This window comes from Neolamprologus multifasciatus, chromosome 14 (genome assembly GCF_963576455.1).
Source record: "Neolamprologus multifasciatus chromosome 14, fNeoMul1.2, whole genome shotgun sequence".
Lineage (NCBI taxonomy): Eukaryota > Metazoa > Chordata > Actinopteri > Cichliformes > Cichlidae > Neolamprologus > Neolamprologus multifasciatus.
In genome coordinates, this window is record NC_140452.1 from 30,451,007 (window position 1) to 30,466,697 (window position 15,691).

Genomic DNA, 15,691 nt, shown 5'->3' on the forward strand with positions numbered 1-15,691 from the left:
TAATATACATAAACTGGATATACTGACAATTGCTGAGTTTCCGAGTACATTGAACGCCTCGAGTGGCTCAGCCAGTCAGATTCAAACGTCTCCATCGTCAACAGGAAACGAAGGAAGCGTCCTTGGAGATGTTGTTAGGAGTGTAACGTTCGCATCTTTTGTGCACAATGCCGCCGTCAAAGAACTGACAGATAAGCGTTGCTTCCACAGAGGTTAATTTAAAGTTGGGAAGGTAAACGGCTCGGCTCTAATCTGCTTTCCAACTATTTAGCTTCCTGAGCTAACGTTACGCTAACGTTGAAATTAGCTGAGATGCTAACGTTAGATTAATTTGATTTATTTCGCTCCTTCTACTCCCCGAACCTAATTGCTGTCCTCAGCAAGGATTATATGTTGATGGTATGCTGACTGTGGCTTTAGCCAAGAAGCCCTTTTCCCCATGCTAAACATTGTTAGTCAGTGTACAACAAATATGCGACAAAAGTTAGCTAATGTGTAAATTTTACCCCTTTAGCTAAACGAGAACGTAAAACCTGCCGTTTTCAAAAGAGATGTTGACGCAAACGGTGTCGCCATTGTTTTATAATATGTGCGTGAATTATGTTTTGTCTCTGCAGTAACCATGACTGCAGCTGCTCTAGTAGGAGACCAGCTGATCCTCAAAGAGGAATACGATGAGAATTATATACCCTCTGAACAAGGTACCCCAGCATCATTTAACAGCACAGTTGATGAGATTTAAACTGCACTGTGGCTTGTGTTTATCCACACCTAAACACTGAACTAATATTAGTCCGGAACATGTTGCATTCAGGTTCCATAAACAGAGCTCATGCAGAGCTGCAGTGCTTTATGGCTTAAATTCTGGAGATTTCCAAAACTATGCTACATGATGGTGTATACTTTGCATTCAGCTCTTCTTCTTTTCTTCTGATCAGAGATCCAAGAGTATGCAAGAGAGATTGGCATTGACCCCAACAATGAGCCCGAGCATCTGTGGCTGGCAAGGGAGGGCATTGTCGCCCCTTTGCCTCCTGAGTGGAAGCCTTGGTAAGTGGACCTCAAGCACCAGAGATATAAGTCCCTTTTCACGTAAATTCTCCAGGGAGACGTCAGAGCTATTGACAAAATAATGCCTCTAACCCAGCAACACATGGCTTACAAAGCAGTTATTATTACTTGTAGATAGATGATAGATTAACGTAATAGATTAACATAGCCATCCTTCTAATTTTTGGCTCATGTGTTTTGTATAATTTAGCTTCATTATGATGTCCTCAATGAGTGGTGTTAACTGTAAGAATGGATTCTATGGTTTTTAACTGAATGTATTAACTAAACCTAAATAATTATTAAGACAGTTATAGCATAATAATCATTTGTAATGCTTAATGGACATAAAAATGTAGGCGGTGGGGTTATATGATCCATCCATCACCACCAGCTTGTCCTCCTACAACAGGTTTGCTTTAGTTGTCCACACTGGTTCATCCCTTCAGTTTGGTAAGATCGGTGTTAATGGTGTTGTTGCACAAGACCATTTTAAATCATTTCAAGAATGTCTGATGCCTTCAAAGTAAAATTATAAAGAAATGTGGGGTGACTCAAGACTGAACAGAACAGTGAATGACTCCCGTTTCCTTTCTCCTTACCCACAGCCAGGACGTGACAGGGGACATCTACTACTTCAACTTCTCCACGGGTCAGTCCACCTGGGATCACCCCTGTGACGAGCACTACCGACGCCTGGTGGCCCAGGAGCGTGAGCGAGCTCAGCTCACAGCCACAGCTGGGGGCGCAGGAGCCAAGAAAGACAAGGAAAAGAAGAAAGAAAAGAAGGAGAAGAAGGAACCACTCAAAACTCCTGGGGTGAGTGGTTTTATTGATTTATTTTCTTCCTTCTTGTTTTAGACAAAACGTTTATGTTTACTTATCGAGCAACATGGCATCAGAGTATAATGGACTGCAAATAAGATGTGTATAGATTGATTAAGTGGTTATAGGGACAAACATGTATGTATATGTGTGTGTGTGTTCGTATTTTCACTACTAAAACTATAGCCGAACAACAAACTACTGTTTGTTACTGGGTTAGTGGAAGGTTTTCTGAGCTCATAAGGGTTAGCCTGTTGATTCTTAAAGTTTGAAATTCACAACTCCAACCTCCATCCTTCCAGCTTCTTTCACTTAACCATGCTGGAGCCAATCCCTTCTGCTATAGGGCAAGAGGTGGGCTACACCCTGAACAGGTTGCCAGTTTGTCACAGGGCTGACAAAGAGTGACAGACAACCCTTCATGCTCACATTGACAGACATCTCACCTTCATCCACTGGTGAAGGTGAGATGTTCTTGAAACATGGCTACATGCAAAACTGACACATTGTTAGGCAGTCAGCACATAAAAATAAATCCAACTGAGTCATTCCAGTGGATGACTCAGTTGGCCAGAGAGCATCAGACAGCAAGGAGGAGGAGGAGGAGGTTATAGAGAGGTTTAAAGAGGAAGGGGCTTATGACCAACCAGCCAGTAATGATCGGAAGATGAAAAATGTGACAGAAAATTCTTCCCTTCCTGCAGAGGTAGGGTCCAATGTTGTGCTGTTTTGCCTCTCAGTCTTAGTCTTGCTTGATTTTTGCAAGCAGGTGCATGTAGCTCTCAGGCTCCAACTCCACTGCCTTAGGGGCTGCTACTTGCCCTGCGACTTCCTGCCTGGAAGTCTTCATTCACACACTGAATGATAAATCGGGCAAAAGGTCAATCTATCTGAGCCCCTGAGGATTGGATTGGAGCATTTTCCCATTGACAGTGCAGACTTATTAAGCTGACCTGACCTTAGGTTGCTGGTTTGAGTTTTCTGTTCAGACAGAACTGTCATATCCCACAACCTTGCCCTTCACCTGCAGAGTGTGCTTGCTTCAGTTGCACAATGATTTTGCAGTGTGCCTGCCTGCAGTCTGGCCTTGGTTGTGTTTGCATGTAGGCTGTAGCTTGGAATCACCCTTAGTGTCTTTCTGTGGCTTTGGTAGAGACAGCATGCTTGGATGTCCAGTGCTGCTTGTGGGCAGTTCAGTTGTTTAGACATAGGTTATCAGCGAGAACGTTACATGATCACTGTCTGTACTATTGCAGAATTCTGAAGCCAGTAAGAACATTGAGGAGGCGTCGTCCTCCATAGATAACAAGGTATGCACCCTAACTCATTTATCATTCAACCTACTGTGCCAGCCTATGACTCAAAAAGCCAAAACAAACCCCCCCAAAATCCCCCAAGACTAAATATGGCACGGTCCTAAAAAGCCGACTCATTTCATCTTAAAAGCCTCTTAAAAGCCTTTATGAGGTGTTACATTTTATTTATTTTAATAACAGGCTATGTGAGGACAATGACACTTTTTTTTCTTGTGGTGTTCCACTGATAGGCAGGCTTGGACAAGTTATAATGGTCTAAAAGGGTTCAGAAAATAAATCTCTTTTTCTGGGTTAGAATTTCAAAATCCAAAAAGCTTCCCTTTCATTTAACTGCATAAATCTCTTTTTATTCTTCCAGTGTAAAAAAAAAAAAAAAAAAGCAAAAATTTGCAGCTGCGACACATCTGATAAATGATTTTTAGATTTCAAACTCTGTCTTTCAGCTGTCGCAGAAGGCTCTGGACATCAACGATCTGTCTGATGCTGTCAGTCCGCTGGAAAAAACTGACACAGAGGAGAAGGAAGAGGAGAAAGGAGAAAAGTGGGAAAGGAAAGGAGGAGAGGGCAGCAAGAGGTGCCTTTGGTTTACATATTGGTCCTCAAAAATATCTGCTTTGTTGATTTTATGTGACTTTATCCTCTTAAGAAGTTGCACTTAGCACTCGGTGTATTTTGTTTTTTTAGTAAAGAAACATCTTACATTTTACCACATTTACTGTTTATAAAGAAAGCTTTAGACTTATGCCCATCTTGCCTGTTCATAGAATTATGATGAACAAATACAACACCTTTTAACTCTTTTGCTCTCATTCTTTTATTTTAGCCATGTGCTGGCCAAAGACAGAGACACATCCCCAGTGCATAAAGTTGACCGGCTTGTCCTTCACCAGTCCAGCCTTTCACCGTCACCCTCCATCTCCTCGCATTCAGACCAGGCTGTCACCCCCAGGCAAACGGCCCAGGGCCTCGGCGTACCTCTGGGACTTGAGAGGCCTGAAACTTCCAGGGGCCGACAGGCACGGTTTTCGAGCATCCAAGCTGATGGTGTTAAACGCTCTTTAAAAAAACAAGAGAGGGCTTTGGAAGAAGAGCCGAGAGGAAAAAGCCGGAAAGACGGGGAGAAGAAAGAGAGTGAGAAAGAAGAGGAGAGGAAGAGGCTAGAGAGAGAGGAGAGGAGTAAGAAGGAAAGAGAGGAGATGGAGAGGGAAAGCAGGAAAGTTGACCGAGAGATAGAGGAGGAGAAGGAGCGCATAGCTAAGGAAAAAGAAGAGAGGATTCGTCTCCTCGGGGAAGAGCTGAAAAGAGAAGAGGAGGAGGAGGAGAAACTGAGGGGGGAGACTGAGGAAAGACTGAGGTTGGTAGGAGGTCAAACTCAAAGACAGCACCTTTAAATTTGTTTTTGTATTGTGTTGTTTACTTCCTGCTCTTTATTGTTATTATTTCATGAGGTGTGAATCCGCGAATTGTTTTTTTTTTGTTGTAACTACATACACAAATGCTTCTGAATTTACATGCGTCTCCCTCAGGGCTTTACGGCAGCACCTCCTGTCTAGAAGGAGAGAGGAGGAGACCAGGCTGAACGAGGAGTCTGACAGAATGTTGGAGGAGCTCAGAGAGTCTACGAAGAGGGAGAGGGAGCAGCAGCAACACAAACTCAGGTCAACGCTTAACACACATCAGCACAGTCGCCCCTAAAGAAGTGAAAAAACACAATCCCTGTATTAACATTAAGATCTGCATCGTGTGCAGGGAAGAGAGTGAAGTCCTGTTAAAGGAGGTACGTGTCACTCTAGAGGAAGAGCAAACTGCAGCGCGGGAAAGACTGGAGGCCCAGAAGACACGGGACATCGAGCGACTGAAGGCGGATATAGAAGAAGAGCTGGAGATGGAGAAGAAGAGGCTCCAGAGAGAGAGGGAGGAGAAACTGGACTCTCTGAAACAGGAGGTAACTGTTGATGATTATCCTCAGACAGCTTGTCTTTATAGGGATATTTAGGTCAGATGAATCACAGTGTTCACTGGACTAAAGAGGAGGGGGACCATCCAACTTATTACTAGCACTCAAAATCCTGCATCTGTGATGGAATGGAAATGGCAGGTTTTAGAGCACCACATGCTCCAGATTCAGGGAAGGCCTTTCATATTTCAGCAAGACAATGCTAAACCGCATATTGCATCTGTTACTGCAGCATGGCTTCATGCTGCAGTAACAATGCTAACCTTTCACCATCCTGAAACATTTAACATATTATGAAGCAAGTAAGAGAAAGAAGACTGGACTGCTGAGCAGCAATGCTCGAACTTTTAGAATAAAATGTGACATGTAACGCATGAGGTGAGAGTTTTTTCTTACTGTGGGGGCTATATTTTGATAGCTGCTTTAATAATTATAGAGGCCACATCCTGTATGTAGTTATGAGAAGGTATCCCTTTAATAGAATCCTATTAAACTAACTGTGTAACTGTGTGTCATATACCCGTCTGAAATAAAGTACACATTTGCTTTTATATTGTGATTAATCTTGTCTCCATGTGGGGGATAATTTATTACAGGTGAGGGAACTCAAACCCGGGGCTGTTGTGTCACAGGTGACAGGGGCGGATCTAGAGGGGTGGCATGGGGTTGCATGTGCCACCCTAAAATGATCTCTTGCCACCTCTAGTGCCACCCTAGTTTTGCATATGACGGTGTTGTTTATTAAGATAAGATAACATTAACACTTTGAAGGTGGAATGAAGGTGACTGTTCTTAACACTGTGTGTGCTGCACCTCCAAATTGCAGGACCGGCATGTGATTAAGCTGACATAGCAACAAGCTGGAGCCACGCTGAGTCTCTATTTCAGCCTGTGTTGAAAGTTTGGACTTCAAAGTATACATCAGTTTTTAAATTTTAATGACAGGCCACTAAATCCAGACTTCTGATTAAAAAACTATATTTTTATATGTATTTATTTATTATACAGGCTATACAGTACATAAAGTCAAAATTCACGTGTTATGTAACTGAAAAGTTTAATTATGTGAGCTACAGAAAATAATTAAGTTATAGACTATATTTATATGAAACATGTGAGTACTTACTGCATTTAAATCATTTTAACCGTATGTAACACCTGCATATGTGTTTCAAAAAAGGCTTAGATTTTGCCATCCCATTTGATTTCCATGCCACCCTGATGCCACCCTACGAAACTTTCTCTAGATCCGCCCCTGATAGGTGAAAGTTTTTTTTCCTATCTTGATTTATTAAGGTTGTTATTGCGATTTATAGAAAAGTGATCATACACGTTCTGAAGGAAGCAAATGTATTGTAGCTGCTTTCATGGGAGAAATCAAGATTAAAGTTGGGTTCAGTAAATAGTCAAATATTGTCCTTGTTATGAAGCAATCTGGACTGAAAAACAAACCACTGACTCACACTAGATGCTGGCAGGTGAAACCTGGATGTTTGTTGTCTTGTGTAGCGAGAGGACTCCAGAAGTCAGTTTTGCTGTGACCTAGTCCTTGTAACTCCATTTCTAGTTAGACTTGTCACTCAGGGCAAGAATTCTTGATCACAGTGGTACTAACATACCAACATATTTTATGTTCTTGAACTAAAGTCCTAAAGTGTCTGCGTCACCATACAGTTGTAGCTTTGTTTTTTAGTTTTTGTAAAGACAGACATTGCCAGGATCTAAATGGTCTCAGTTTAAACTGCCAAATGATCTTTGTGGCCAGTGGTAGTGTGATATACTAATGTAAACATTAAAACCAACCGATCCATGGGTTTGCTTTGATAGTACACAAACACAACAAACAAGGATTAATGATCTGTCTGTGTTTGCACTTTTTTGTGTGTATAAAGGTCAGAAGCACAGAGAGGAGGAGGGAGCTGATGATGAGTCCGCGGCTTGAGCTGCAACTGGCCGAGTACCACCGCGAGGTTAGAGGACACATTTTTATACAGCATTGAATCATCATCTCTGTGAATATGAGCTTAAAGGGCGTGAAGCACTAGTAGCATTAGAATGGGTCATAACTTCTTTTTAAAAAAATTTCCTTCTCCCTTTTTTGCACCGCTGCCCAGCTGACCGATGTGCTCCAGGAAGTGCGAGAGGAAGTGCAGCGGGATCACGAGAGGAAGCTGGAGCAGCTGAGGAACGACCACATGAGAGAGATGAACAGCATAAGAGAGAAATATCTAGACGAGGTCAGGGGGCGTTTCAGATTTAGTTGTACTGTAGATTCTTATAAACATATAGTCCAACTTTCGAGCAAGAAATGATCTTCAGACTAGAGCCTGGCTGATATTTTTAAGACCGATACCGATTTAAAAAAGTGTTTTTCAGCCGATATTCACCAAACATAACCAGATTTCCACATATCGTTATTTATAAGTGCTTAATAAGATAGTGAATGATTTGTTTATGCTCGACCCGACTCTGCTCCTAACATCTGTTTCCAACCAAGCTTTTTGCCAAAAAGAAAGTTGCAGAGTGCCCTCTGGTGGACAAAGTATGCAACATCAACATTCATAACATGGTTGAAGGATGTTTCTCCTTTCTTTGTACATAAATGTCATAAATGATATTTTTGATATGTCAGCAAATAGCTAATCAGTCTGATTGGCATATCAGCATTTCAGAGTGCTCTAAAGAGGCAGTTTATTTCTACTCTTGGCTCCAAATGATATTAGTAAGTGCAGATTTCCCTAATCTGGCCAGCTCAGGCATAGAAGACTGACTCACCTGCTGTTTCCATCTGTTTAAGAGGAGTCGGTCAGATTCAGTCAGGGAGAACTTTAAGAGGAGCTAAATAACTTACTCTAGGAGAGGCTGTGAAAAAAACAATCTGGAAATGCGTATAACAGGTCTGAATCTAGGAAAAGAGAGACGGAGCTGTTAAAACAACACTACACATGCTTTGGACTTTAAAGTAAAGAATAGCTTTTCTCACACGGTGTCACGTTTGTGTTTAATTTTAAACAGTGGACTAGTATCACAAGCTTTTGCCTCAAGGCTTTTTTTATAAACAAGCAGGATACTTATATCAGTCACGTCATCGTGTCTGTGTCCTAGGAGACGGCTCAGAGGGAGCGCTTGCTGTCCACTCTGCAGGAGGACAGAGAGCGATTGCAGGCCTCACATGCTGTCCAGCTGGAGAAGCTCCGCTTACAGCTGGATGCACAGATACAAAAGACTGAGCTGGCACACTCATGCAAGGTAAGTCAGGACAGACACACGAATGCTAACTCTGAGGTGGAGTTTATATAATATTTGCTAAGCTGTGCCAAGGAAGGGTAAAGGTTAGTCTTTTCTAAAATGAAGTCGTCTTATCTCTTTGTGTAGCAGTCAGAGCTGCAGGATTTGGGGGTGCATGTTTTTCATTGTTACCACTCTTATGCACTTGTTGTTTATGTCATCAGTACTAAATCAGCTAAAACTGACTACTGTAACAACCCCCTCTGCTACTTAACTAATAAGACTAATACCAGAAGTTTAAGTGACTTGATGTTGTACTGATTAAAACTCTTCCTTTCATTGTTTTGAAGCGTGCATGTTTCTAGTTCTAATGTTTGTATGATAGAAATATCAAAACATTTGAGTTTTTGGTGCGTGTCTACCTTCAACACTTCCCATCCCCACACCTCTATGTGTCCAGATTCCGGCGGTACATCTCCTCACATGGCGCTTCCATCCAGAAGACCAAACTCTTCCTGGAGAGAGAGAGCAGCCGGCTGATGGAGAGGCAGGTGGCCCTGCAGGCCCACCCCGCTCAGGGAAGAGCGACCGAAAAAAAAAGCTGGAAACACAGTTTGTTTTACTCACAGAGACCAGTTGACTATGTTCCCCATCACAAGCAGAACCATGTGGTCCTGAAAGACATACACCAACGGAAAAATGATTAAAAAGCAGGTCATCAGGACTCACCGATGCCTTTTATTGCTCTCTGCAACCACCGGTCGTTAAGATAAGATAATAATTGAGTTACCAGGTAAAAGCAGAAGGACCTGCTACCTTATGCAATACACTGATACTGGATTTTCTGGCCGTTACTCACAATGTACATCGGCCCGCTGCACTGCCTGATGCAGTCTGTGTAGATGACGTAAACTATCCTACGCATGATCCCAGCGTCTGATACATGAACACACAGAGAGGAAGGAGAGAGAACAACAAGGATTATAAGCTGCTTTATTTTATTAGAATATCCCGATAAGTGGATTTAAATGTTAGTTACTCTGATTTGCTAGCTTATGTGAGACACACGCTCACACGACAGCCATAATATAATCCTGGACTACTTTAGTTGCAGTCAGTTATTAGTCTAAAGTGATTCATTTTAAGCCAATAAAGCCCACTGGACTGAGTTTGCTTTCTTTCTGTGATCTTACTGAGCCTCCATCGACCCATATAGTAGAGCTGTGTGCTGAGCAGCAGCGTGGCCAGAATGTGGATCACAGAGAAAACAATCCAGAAGGCTGTGTTGTCTCTCCCAAATACCTGAGAGGGGGAAAAAAAGCACAGCACAATGATTATTAAGAAATCCGTGTTTTTAGAACATAAAGCATAACTCAGGTTTTGTATTGTGTGTGTGTGCGTGTGTGTGTGCGCTTACCACTCCCAGCACAGAAAAGAAGATGACAGCGGCGAGGCAAGCGTAAGCGGTGTAAGCGCTCGCGTTGATGTCTGGGTGTCTCTTCTGATAGAGCTTCAGCATACACAGTCCAGCAATCATGTACATGAAGGAGGTGTCTGCAGGGAGAACAACTCAAATGTACCGCATCCAACTTGAACTTTTTTCAGCCCAGGACTCAAAAGTAAACCAGACAGAGACAAAAATAATGCATTCACAAATTTTACTGCCAGCAGAAACTCAAGAAACTGGCTGAAGCAGTAAAAATGTAACTGCACAAAGAACTGATGCAGACTAAAGTCAGGAAACTTCATCTTCCTTTGAAGTGACAGCTGCTTAAAGCCAAAACTCTCTTCAGACTACTGATCCTGACAAAGGTAAAAACAACTGCAACCATGTCGAGTCTGAGTAAGGACACAGTCGTTCTTACCAAACTGGAAGTTGGTGTAGTTGGGACAGACGTGGTAGCAGGCACTGAGCAAACCCTCCATCATCAGAGCAGTTCCCATGGCATAGAAGAGGCCAAAGTGCTTTGGGATACCGCACTCCTGAAGGAGGAAGAGACAACCTGATAACTAAACTACCGCTGTTAATCATCATCATCATCAAAATCTTTAAAAACACATCTTCATAACATATGACTACACGTTTGTCAGTGTGCGTGTGCCTCACCAGCGTGTTGACGTCATGCCGCTCCAGAGCGCGATTGTGGGCGAGGTCTCTCTTGAGGATGATGAGGAGAAAGAGGAGCCCCAGCATCACGTAACCAAGGTTACTGAGGATGTTGTTGAAAGCGCTGTGTGGAATTAGTTCATCGTTACTTTACGCGGGTTAGCTGATGACATTGGACATGTTAACACACTGTGCTCGACTGCAAACCTTAGAGCTCCGAGCGGGTGGGCGCACAGGAAGTTGTAGTAGCAGATGTCCTGGTTTCCTGTAGCATTGACAACCTGTGGAGAACAGAGATGCACACGTCGTATTAGCGAGCTGACGGCTTATCGGAATATTTTTTTAAAAAGTGTCGCCATGCTTTATAAAATCATTGTTACCGTTTGATAGGTGATGACCAGCTGGACGACTGGCAGGGCGTAAAACACGGCAATCGTAGCAATGTTCCTGAAGAGGGTACAATTATTACTTTCAGCCACTCACAACCATCAGATCTGCAGCACTTCATTAATAATCAGTAATTTTTTTAATGTTTCATATAATGTCAAAACTATGGCTTGGTTAATTCACTGATTTGGCTTCAATATAAAAGAATATCATGTTTCTTATCATGGGTGCAACAAGAGAACTCACCAGAAGTAGATTTGGTACTTCTTGCTGAGGATCCTCTTGTCTTTGCGGGCCAAGTCAGCCACGTACAGAAATTTCTGTAAGAGGAAGAAGAGGACTTTATTACTTTGATTACTTTATTAAAATCTGGATGAAGAAAGCATTAACCTCGCCTAATTAATGTGCTACGATTTTGTCTTTTATTAAACACCACCATTTCTTTTTTTTAATTTTCTCAGTCTATAAATGTTCAAACTCTTTACTGCTGACAAGTTTTTTTAAATTTGTGACTCTGGTTTAGAGGTTTAATATAACGAAGGAACACATTATTAAATTGTCTCTGTTCACTTGTTTCATTTGAGCTCAGTATGAGAATATCTGCTGCCCTGCTCTTCGTTTTACACTGTGTGTGCGCGTGTGTGCGAGCTCAGAGCTGCCATTTATGGAAGGGAATGTTGCTTGATGGTTTTGCTAAACCAGAAAGATCATGAGAAAATTTTGTCATTGGTCAGTGAGAAAAATACTTATGAGCCCCTGAAACGAGACCCAGGAAGTGCTTACAGGAAGACGGTGATAGATTGTCTGAAGCAGTTAGAACAAGACAAGGCTACTGACCGGACCTCATACCACAGGCTGTACCCAGGAGAAGCTACACCAAGTCTGTATGGTTTACTGAAGACACATAAACAGGAGGTAGCTCTAAGACCAATTGTCTGTATGATCAACTCGGTCACCTGCAACATCTCAAAGTTTCTGGCTTCGACCCTCAACCCATTGGTAGGCAGCTCTGAACACCACATCCAGAACAGCTTGGATTTTGTTGAGAAGGTGAGAGATGTCATTATGGAGGCAGATGAAACAATGGTCTCGTACAATGTTACATCTGTCTTTACTGAAGCAGTGGAGGTCGTTTGTAAGATATTATAGGATGGTTCACTACCAAGTCACTGGTTCAAGTACGTGGGTGACATCTGGGGTTTGACTCTCATCATCCACTGGAGCATAAACTCTGTGTCATCAGGACGCTACAACACAGCGCAAACACCATCCCCACAAACACAGTGGCCAGGGAAGCAAAAGAACATCATACCAAGAAGGCCCTGAGTAAATGTGGTTATCCCAACTGGACATTTGTCAAAGCTGGGAAAGCGCCTAAAGAAAGCTCCAGCCGATCCAGGAGAGAAGGACAACTGCTGCTTAAGCGAAAACCCTTATGGGTTTTCGTACGTGTCAAGAGTATTGGAACAGTTGAGACGCATTTACTATAAACACTGCATCTCTGTAGCTTTCAAACCCCAAAACACACTGCGCCAAAAGTTGGTCCACACCAAGGAGCGGGTCCCTCGGGACAAACGGAGTAATGTAGCATACGCTGTTAAGTGCCAGGAGGATTGCCGTGATTTATACATCGGGGGGGAAACCAAACAATCTCTGGCAAAGCAGATGGCACAACACAGACTCTGCAGTCTATTTACACCTACAGGCCAGTGGACACTCCTACAATGATGAGGACACATCGTGGACAGGGAGAAATGCTTAAGGGTTCATCTTTCACCATCTTACAATGCTGTGATTGCAGCCATTCCCCAACTCTCTATGAATGGTAATCATGGCAACTGATCAACAACCACTGATCATAAACCATTGATCAGTGGCTGTTGATTTGTGAATGACAAATTGCATATTAATGATCAAGAAACTGACCTCACAGCCCATTGTTCATTCAGTGGGGCTGGTTTCAGTCATTGTGCATAGGTACTGTTTATAAGGTTGGGGAAACCGAAGAAGTCACATGGATGAGTGACAATACATTTCTCCCACTAAAAACGCCAGATGATCCAGATGATCCAGATGAACAGAACCAAGTTTTTAGGATGCTGCTCGAGTTTTAAAGACCCGGCTGGGGTTTAAACTCTCAGAGATATAGCAAAACTTGGCAAATATTTGGCACAAATGGAAATGGGAATGTTTGTTATCAAAGAAAAACAAGTTATGCCTCCAGTTTCCAGTTTGGCTCACCATCTCCACAGATGAATCCAGCAATCTGTTAGTGACCAAACAGATCAGATGGACGTTTTTGTTCTAGCACCCCGAGGTACTAGAGGTGAGGACTACTTTGCACATTTACAGATCTTTTCATTCTAAATAAGCCAGATGTGCAGAGAGCCACATCTGTGCCATTCTGAGGCAGGAAAAATGATTTCCACGTACCTTTGTCCGAACAATGTTCTTGTCGGAGTGTATGTCATCCAGTGTGTCATAGTCATCCTCCTCAATGGAGCTCAAAGACTCCTGCCTGCTTCGTGTGACACTTTCCAATGATCGCTCTGATTGGAGGAGGGAAGAGCAAAAGAGAGTCATTCTGTCTAGTGGAGGCACAACGTGAGCAGGCAGACCGACGACTGGATTTAAGGGAATTGCAGGCTGATGCAAAATGGTGATCCAACACATCACACCTTTCAAAAATGATCTTCAATTTTCAAAATGATTAAATAGATGACCAGAATGATTTTTTTTTTTTTTTGGTCAGATGATCTTTGTGCTGATGAGATCACCATTTGAGTGCCATCAGTGGAGAGAAGTGGCCACTTTCCCGGCCTCTTAACTCCACTGATATTTGATTGAGATGGTGGCTGATTGGTTTGGGGTGCTGATTCGGCTAGTTATATGGTAGCGTGTCACCGATGCGGATGGCTAGGTAGTGAAGGTGATTGAGGATTGGTCGACGTTTGAAAGGCTCCTGTCCTAATGAACAAAGACACACAGAAAACCAGTGAGGGCGTGGAGCTGCTAAGAATCCATGTGTAAGCCGCTCTGCAGAGCGACATTAGAGTGGGCCAAAAAACAAGAAAGAGGGAAAAAAGGACGTGTGAGTCTCTGTTTGCTCATACCCATGTATCCATAGTTGTTGTCAGTTGAAGTGGCGCTGTCGGTAATGGCCTCTGAACTCATTGTGCTGCCGTTGTCAGCTGAGGAGGAGATGACTCTTCGTTCATTGCCAATCAAACAATGACGTCACAAAGACTAAATGTTTTTTTAAATACTCACCAAATGAGCCATATTCATTTGGTGAGGCTGGAGTTTTTCCTGTGAAGACACAAACTTTCAAAAATCCAAGAAAGGATACATGCTCCCAAATGCTCACATGCACAAACAAGCGGCACTACGATCAACGTTTAGTTAGTATCCTAACACTGCACAATGATCACTGTGTTAGTCAGGAAAACGGGGAGGTGAGGCAGACGTAAACACGTGAAGGAATCCAGTGAAAAAATGGAATTCCTTAAATTTTTTTCTGGCTGGGGGCAAAAAAAAGTTATTAATCTCCAAAAGTGTGAAAGCTGAGAAATGAGATGCAGTGAAGAAGATTATTTCAAAACTAGTGGTTTAAAATCAAACAGTGGCAGCAAATACTGCAGTGGATAGATACAGATACACACTGGGAGGCAGCCAGCAGCCGAAAAAAGCACATCAGCAGCGCTTGCATTCATCTTAGCGCCTTCATGCTTTTAATGGGAGTGCTGCTGAAAATATGCTCACGTGTTTCTTTAGCTCAAAGCCATAAAGCTGTGAGGACTACAAAAGGATAACACTGTTACAAACACAGACAAAAGAAGCTAACAAAGACCCATGTGAGTGCATATCTGTATCTCTGTAAAGCCAGAAAAGCCTCAGAACAGAGCCACGTTTATGTCCATGAAGCCCTGCTGCCGAAAACGTCTCTTTCTCTTCTTTGTAGGGTAAAGTATGGAAGCTACTGCATGCAGAGCATCTGCAGACAAGCAACACAGACTGAGAGAGGGCAGCGAGTGCACAAGGGGAGTAACTGTGTCTGTATACCGTCGCTGTTCTTCCCGAGCAGAGAGGCTGAATGGCAGGAGAGAAAGATACACGTTCAGTACACGCTTAAATATTCACCTCTGAGATAAAAGAGTGGCAAACAGCTGTGGGACTGCATGATCAGTCCAGTTTAGGATCACATTTACTCTAGTATTTAATTAACAGAACAGAACAAGCTTGCTGGTTTGTGGGCAGTGCACACTGCTCCTAATGGGCCGGTCCATCAGAGCTAGTTGCTGAACAAGGGGCAGGATTCGTTTTACTCTCCTCCAGCCTTCATAAAACGTTTCCGAACAACTTCTATATCTGACTGAGTCTACTCACAGCGATCGATGGTAGTATCTGCGCAGGAAAGGATGAGCAGCCGCCCCGACTGCAAAGTTACTGCTTCCAGTATCCACCAGGATATTTAACTGAATGCAGGGAAGCAGAGAGAGGGATTTATTAAACACATACCACAAGCTTGTAAAACAATATTACGTTTGCTGTCTACAATCGATAACATCAATATTTTATAGATAGTTTAAGGTCTTACAGGCTGTAATTAGCCTCATCTCTAACTGACTTTCATTTTTCACCTCAGGAATTTACTGTACACATCACTCTATTGTTGTAGTGTCCTGTGATGCTTCCTCTTGACCTGAATGTCCTTCTCTGTCCCCTCTCTATTGTGAGTCCAGTGCACTGGCAACAGCTGCCTGGTCACTGTCGCTCATGTCTCACCCCTTGTGTCACACTAGGCTACTATCACTCTCATTT

The 15,691-nt window shown here is 42.9% G+C and overlaps 2 protein-coding genes across 4 annotated transcripts; one reads left to right on the forward strand and one right to left on the reverse strand.

Moving 5' to 3' along the window:
* Nucleotides 1-35: 35 nt before the first annotated feature.
* Nucleotides 36-9,544, forward strand: LOC146504366 (uncharacterized). Of its 3 annotated transcripts, none has more exons than XM_085130304.1 (13): nucleotides 36-232; nucleotides 618-701; nucleotides 939-1,050; nucleotides 1,659-1,869; nucleotides 3,132-3,185; nucleotides 3,635-3,765; nucleotides 4,015-4,545; nucleotides 4,718-4,849; nucleotides 4,941-5,136; nucleotides 7,041-7,118; nucleotides 7,263-7,385; nucleotides 8,254-8,397; nucleotides 8,837-9,544. In XM_085130304.1, exons 2-13 carry the CDS (start codon nucleotides 623-625, stop codon nucleotides 9,014-9,016), a joined length of 1,971 nt encoding a protein of 656 aa, XP_084986430.1. In that variant the 5' UTR covers nucleotides 36-232; nucleotides 618-622; the 3' UTR covers nucleotides 9,017-9,544. The 3 variants fall into 3 exon arrangements, with proteins under 3 accessions (XP_084986430.1, XP_084986432.1, XP_084986433.1); XM_085130306.1 differs by lacking the exon at nucleotides 36-232 and adding an exon at nucleotides 268-399; XM_085130307.1 differs by lacking the exons at nucleotides 36-232; nucleotides 618-701; nucleotides 939-1,050; nucleotides 1,659-1,869 and adding an exon at nucleotides 2,407-2,581.
* LOC146504367 (SID1 transmembrane family member 2-like) lies at nucleotides 9,194-14,969 on the reverse strand (the record flags this gene model as incomplete). Its single annotated transcript, XM_085184399.1, has 12 exons — nucleotides 9,194-9,312; nucleotides 9,570-9,678; nucleotides 9,794-9,930; nucleotides 10,242-10,359; nucleotides 10,484-10,607; nucleotides 10,691-10,764; nucleotides 10,864-10,930; nucleotides 11,117-11,190; nucleotides 13,304-13,419; nucleotides 13,984-14,061; nucleotides 14,141-14,179; nucleotides 14,933-14,969. Coding segments are annotated over 12 exons (1,092 nt in total), but the record flags the coding sequence as incomplete, so codon positions are not given.
* Nucleotides 14,970-15,691: the final 722 nt, after the last annotated feature.

What these genes read in the sequence shown, in the direction of transcription:
- LOC146504366 (XM_085130304.1), top strand. Translation starts at nt 623, where the DNA reads ATGACTGCAGCTGCTCTAGTAGGAGACCAGCTGATCCTCAAAGAGGAA. An exon ending in TGGACTCTCTGAAACAGGAG is followed by an intron (nt 5,137 to 7,040) that starts GTAACTGTTGAT and finishes GTGTGTATAAAG; the next exon opens with GTCAGAAGCACAGAGAGGAG. An exon ending in AGCTGGCACACTCATGCAAG is followed by an intron (nt 8,398 to 8,836) that starts GTAAGTCAGGAC and finishes CTATGTGTCCAG; the next exon opens with ATTCCGGCGGTACATCTCCT.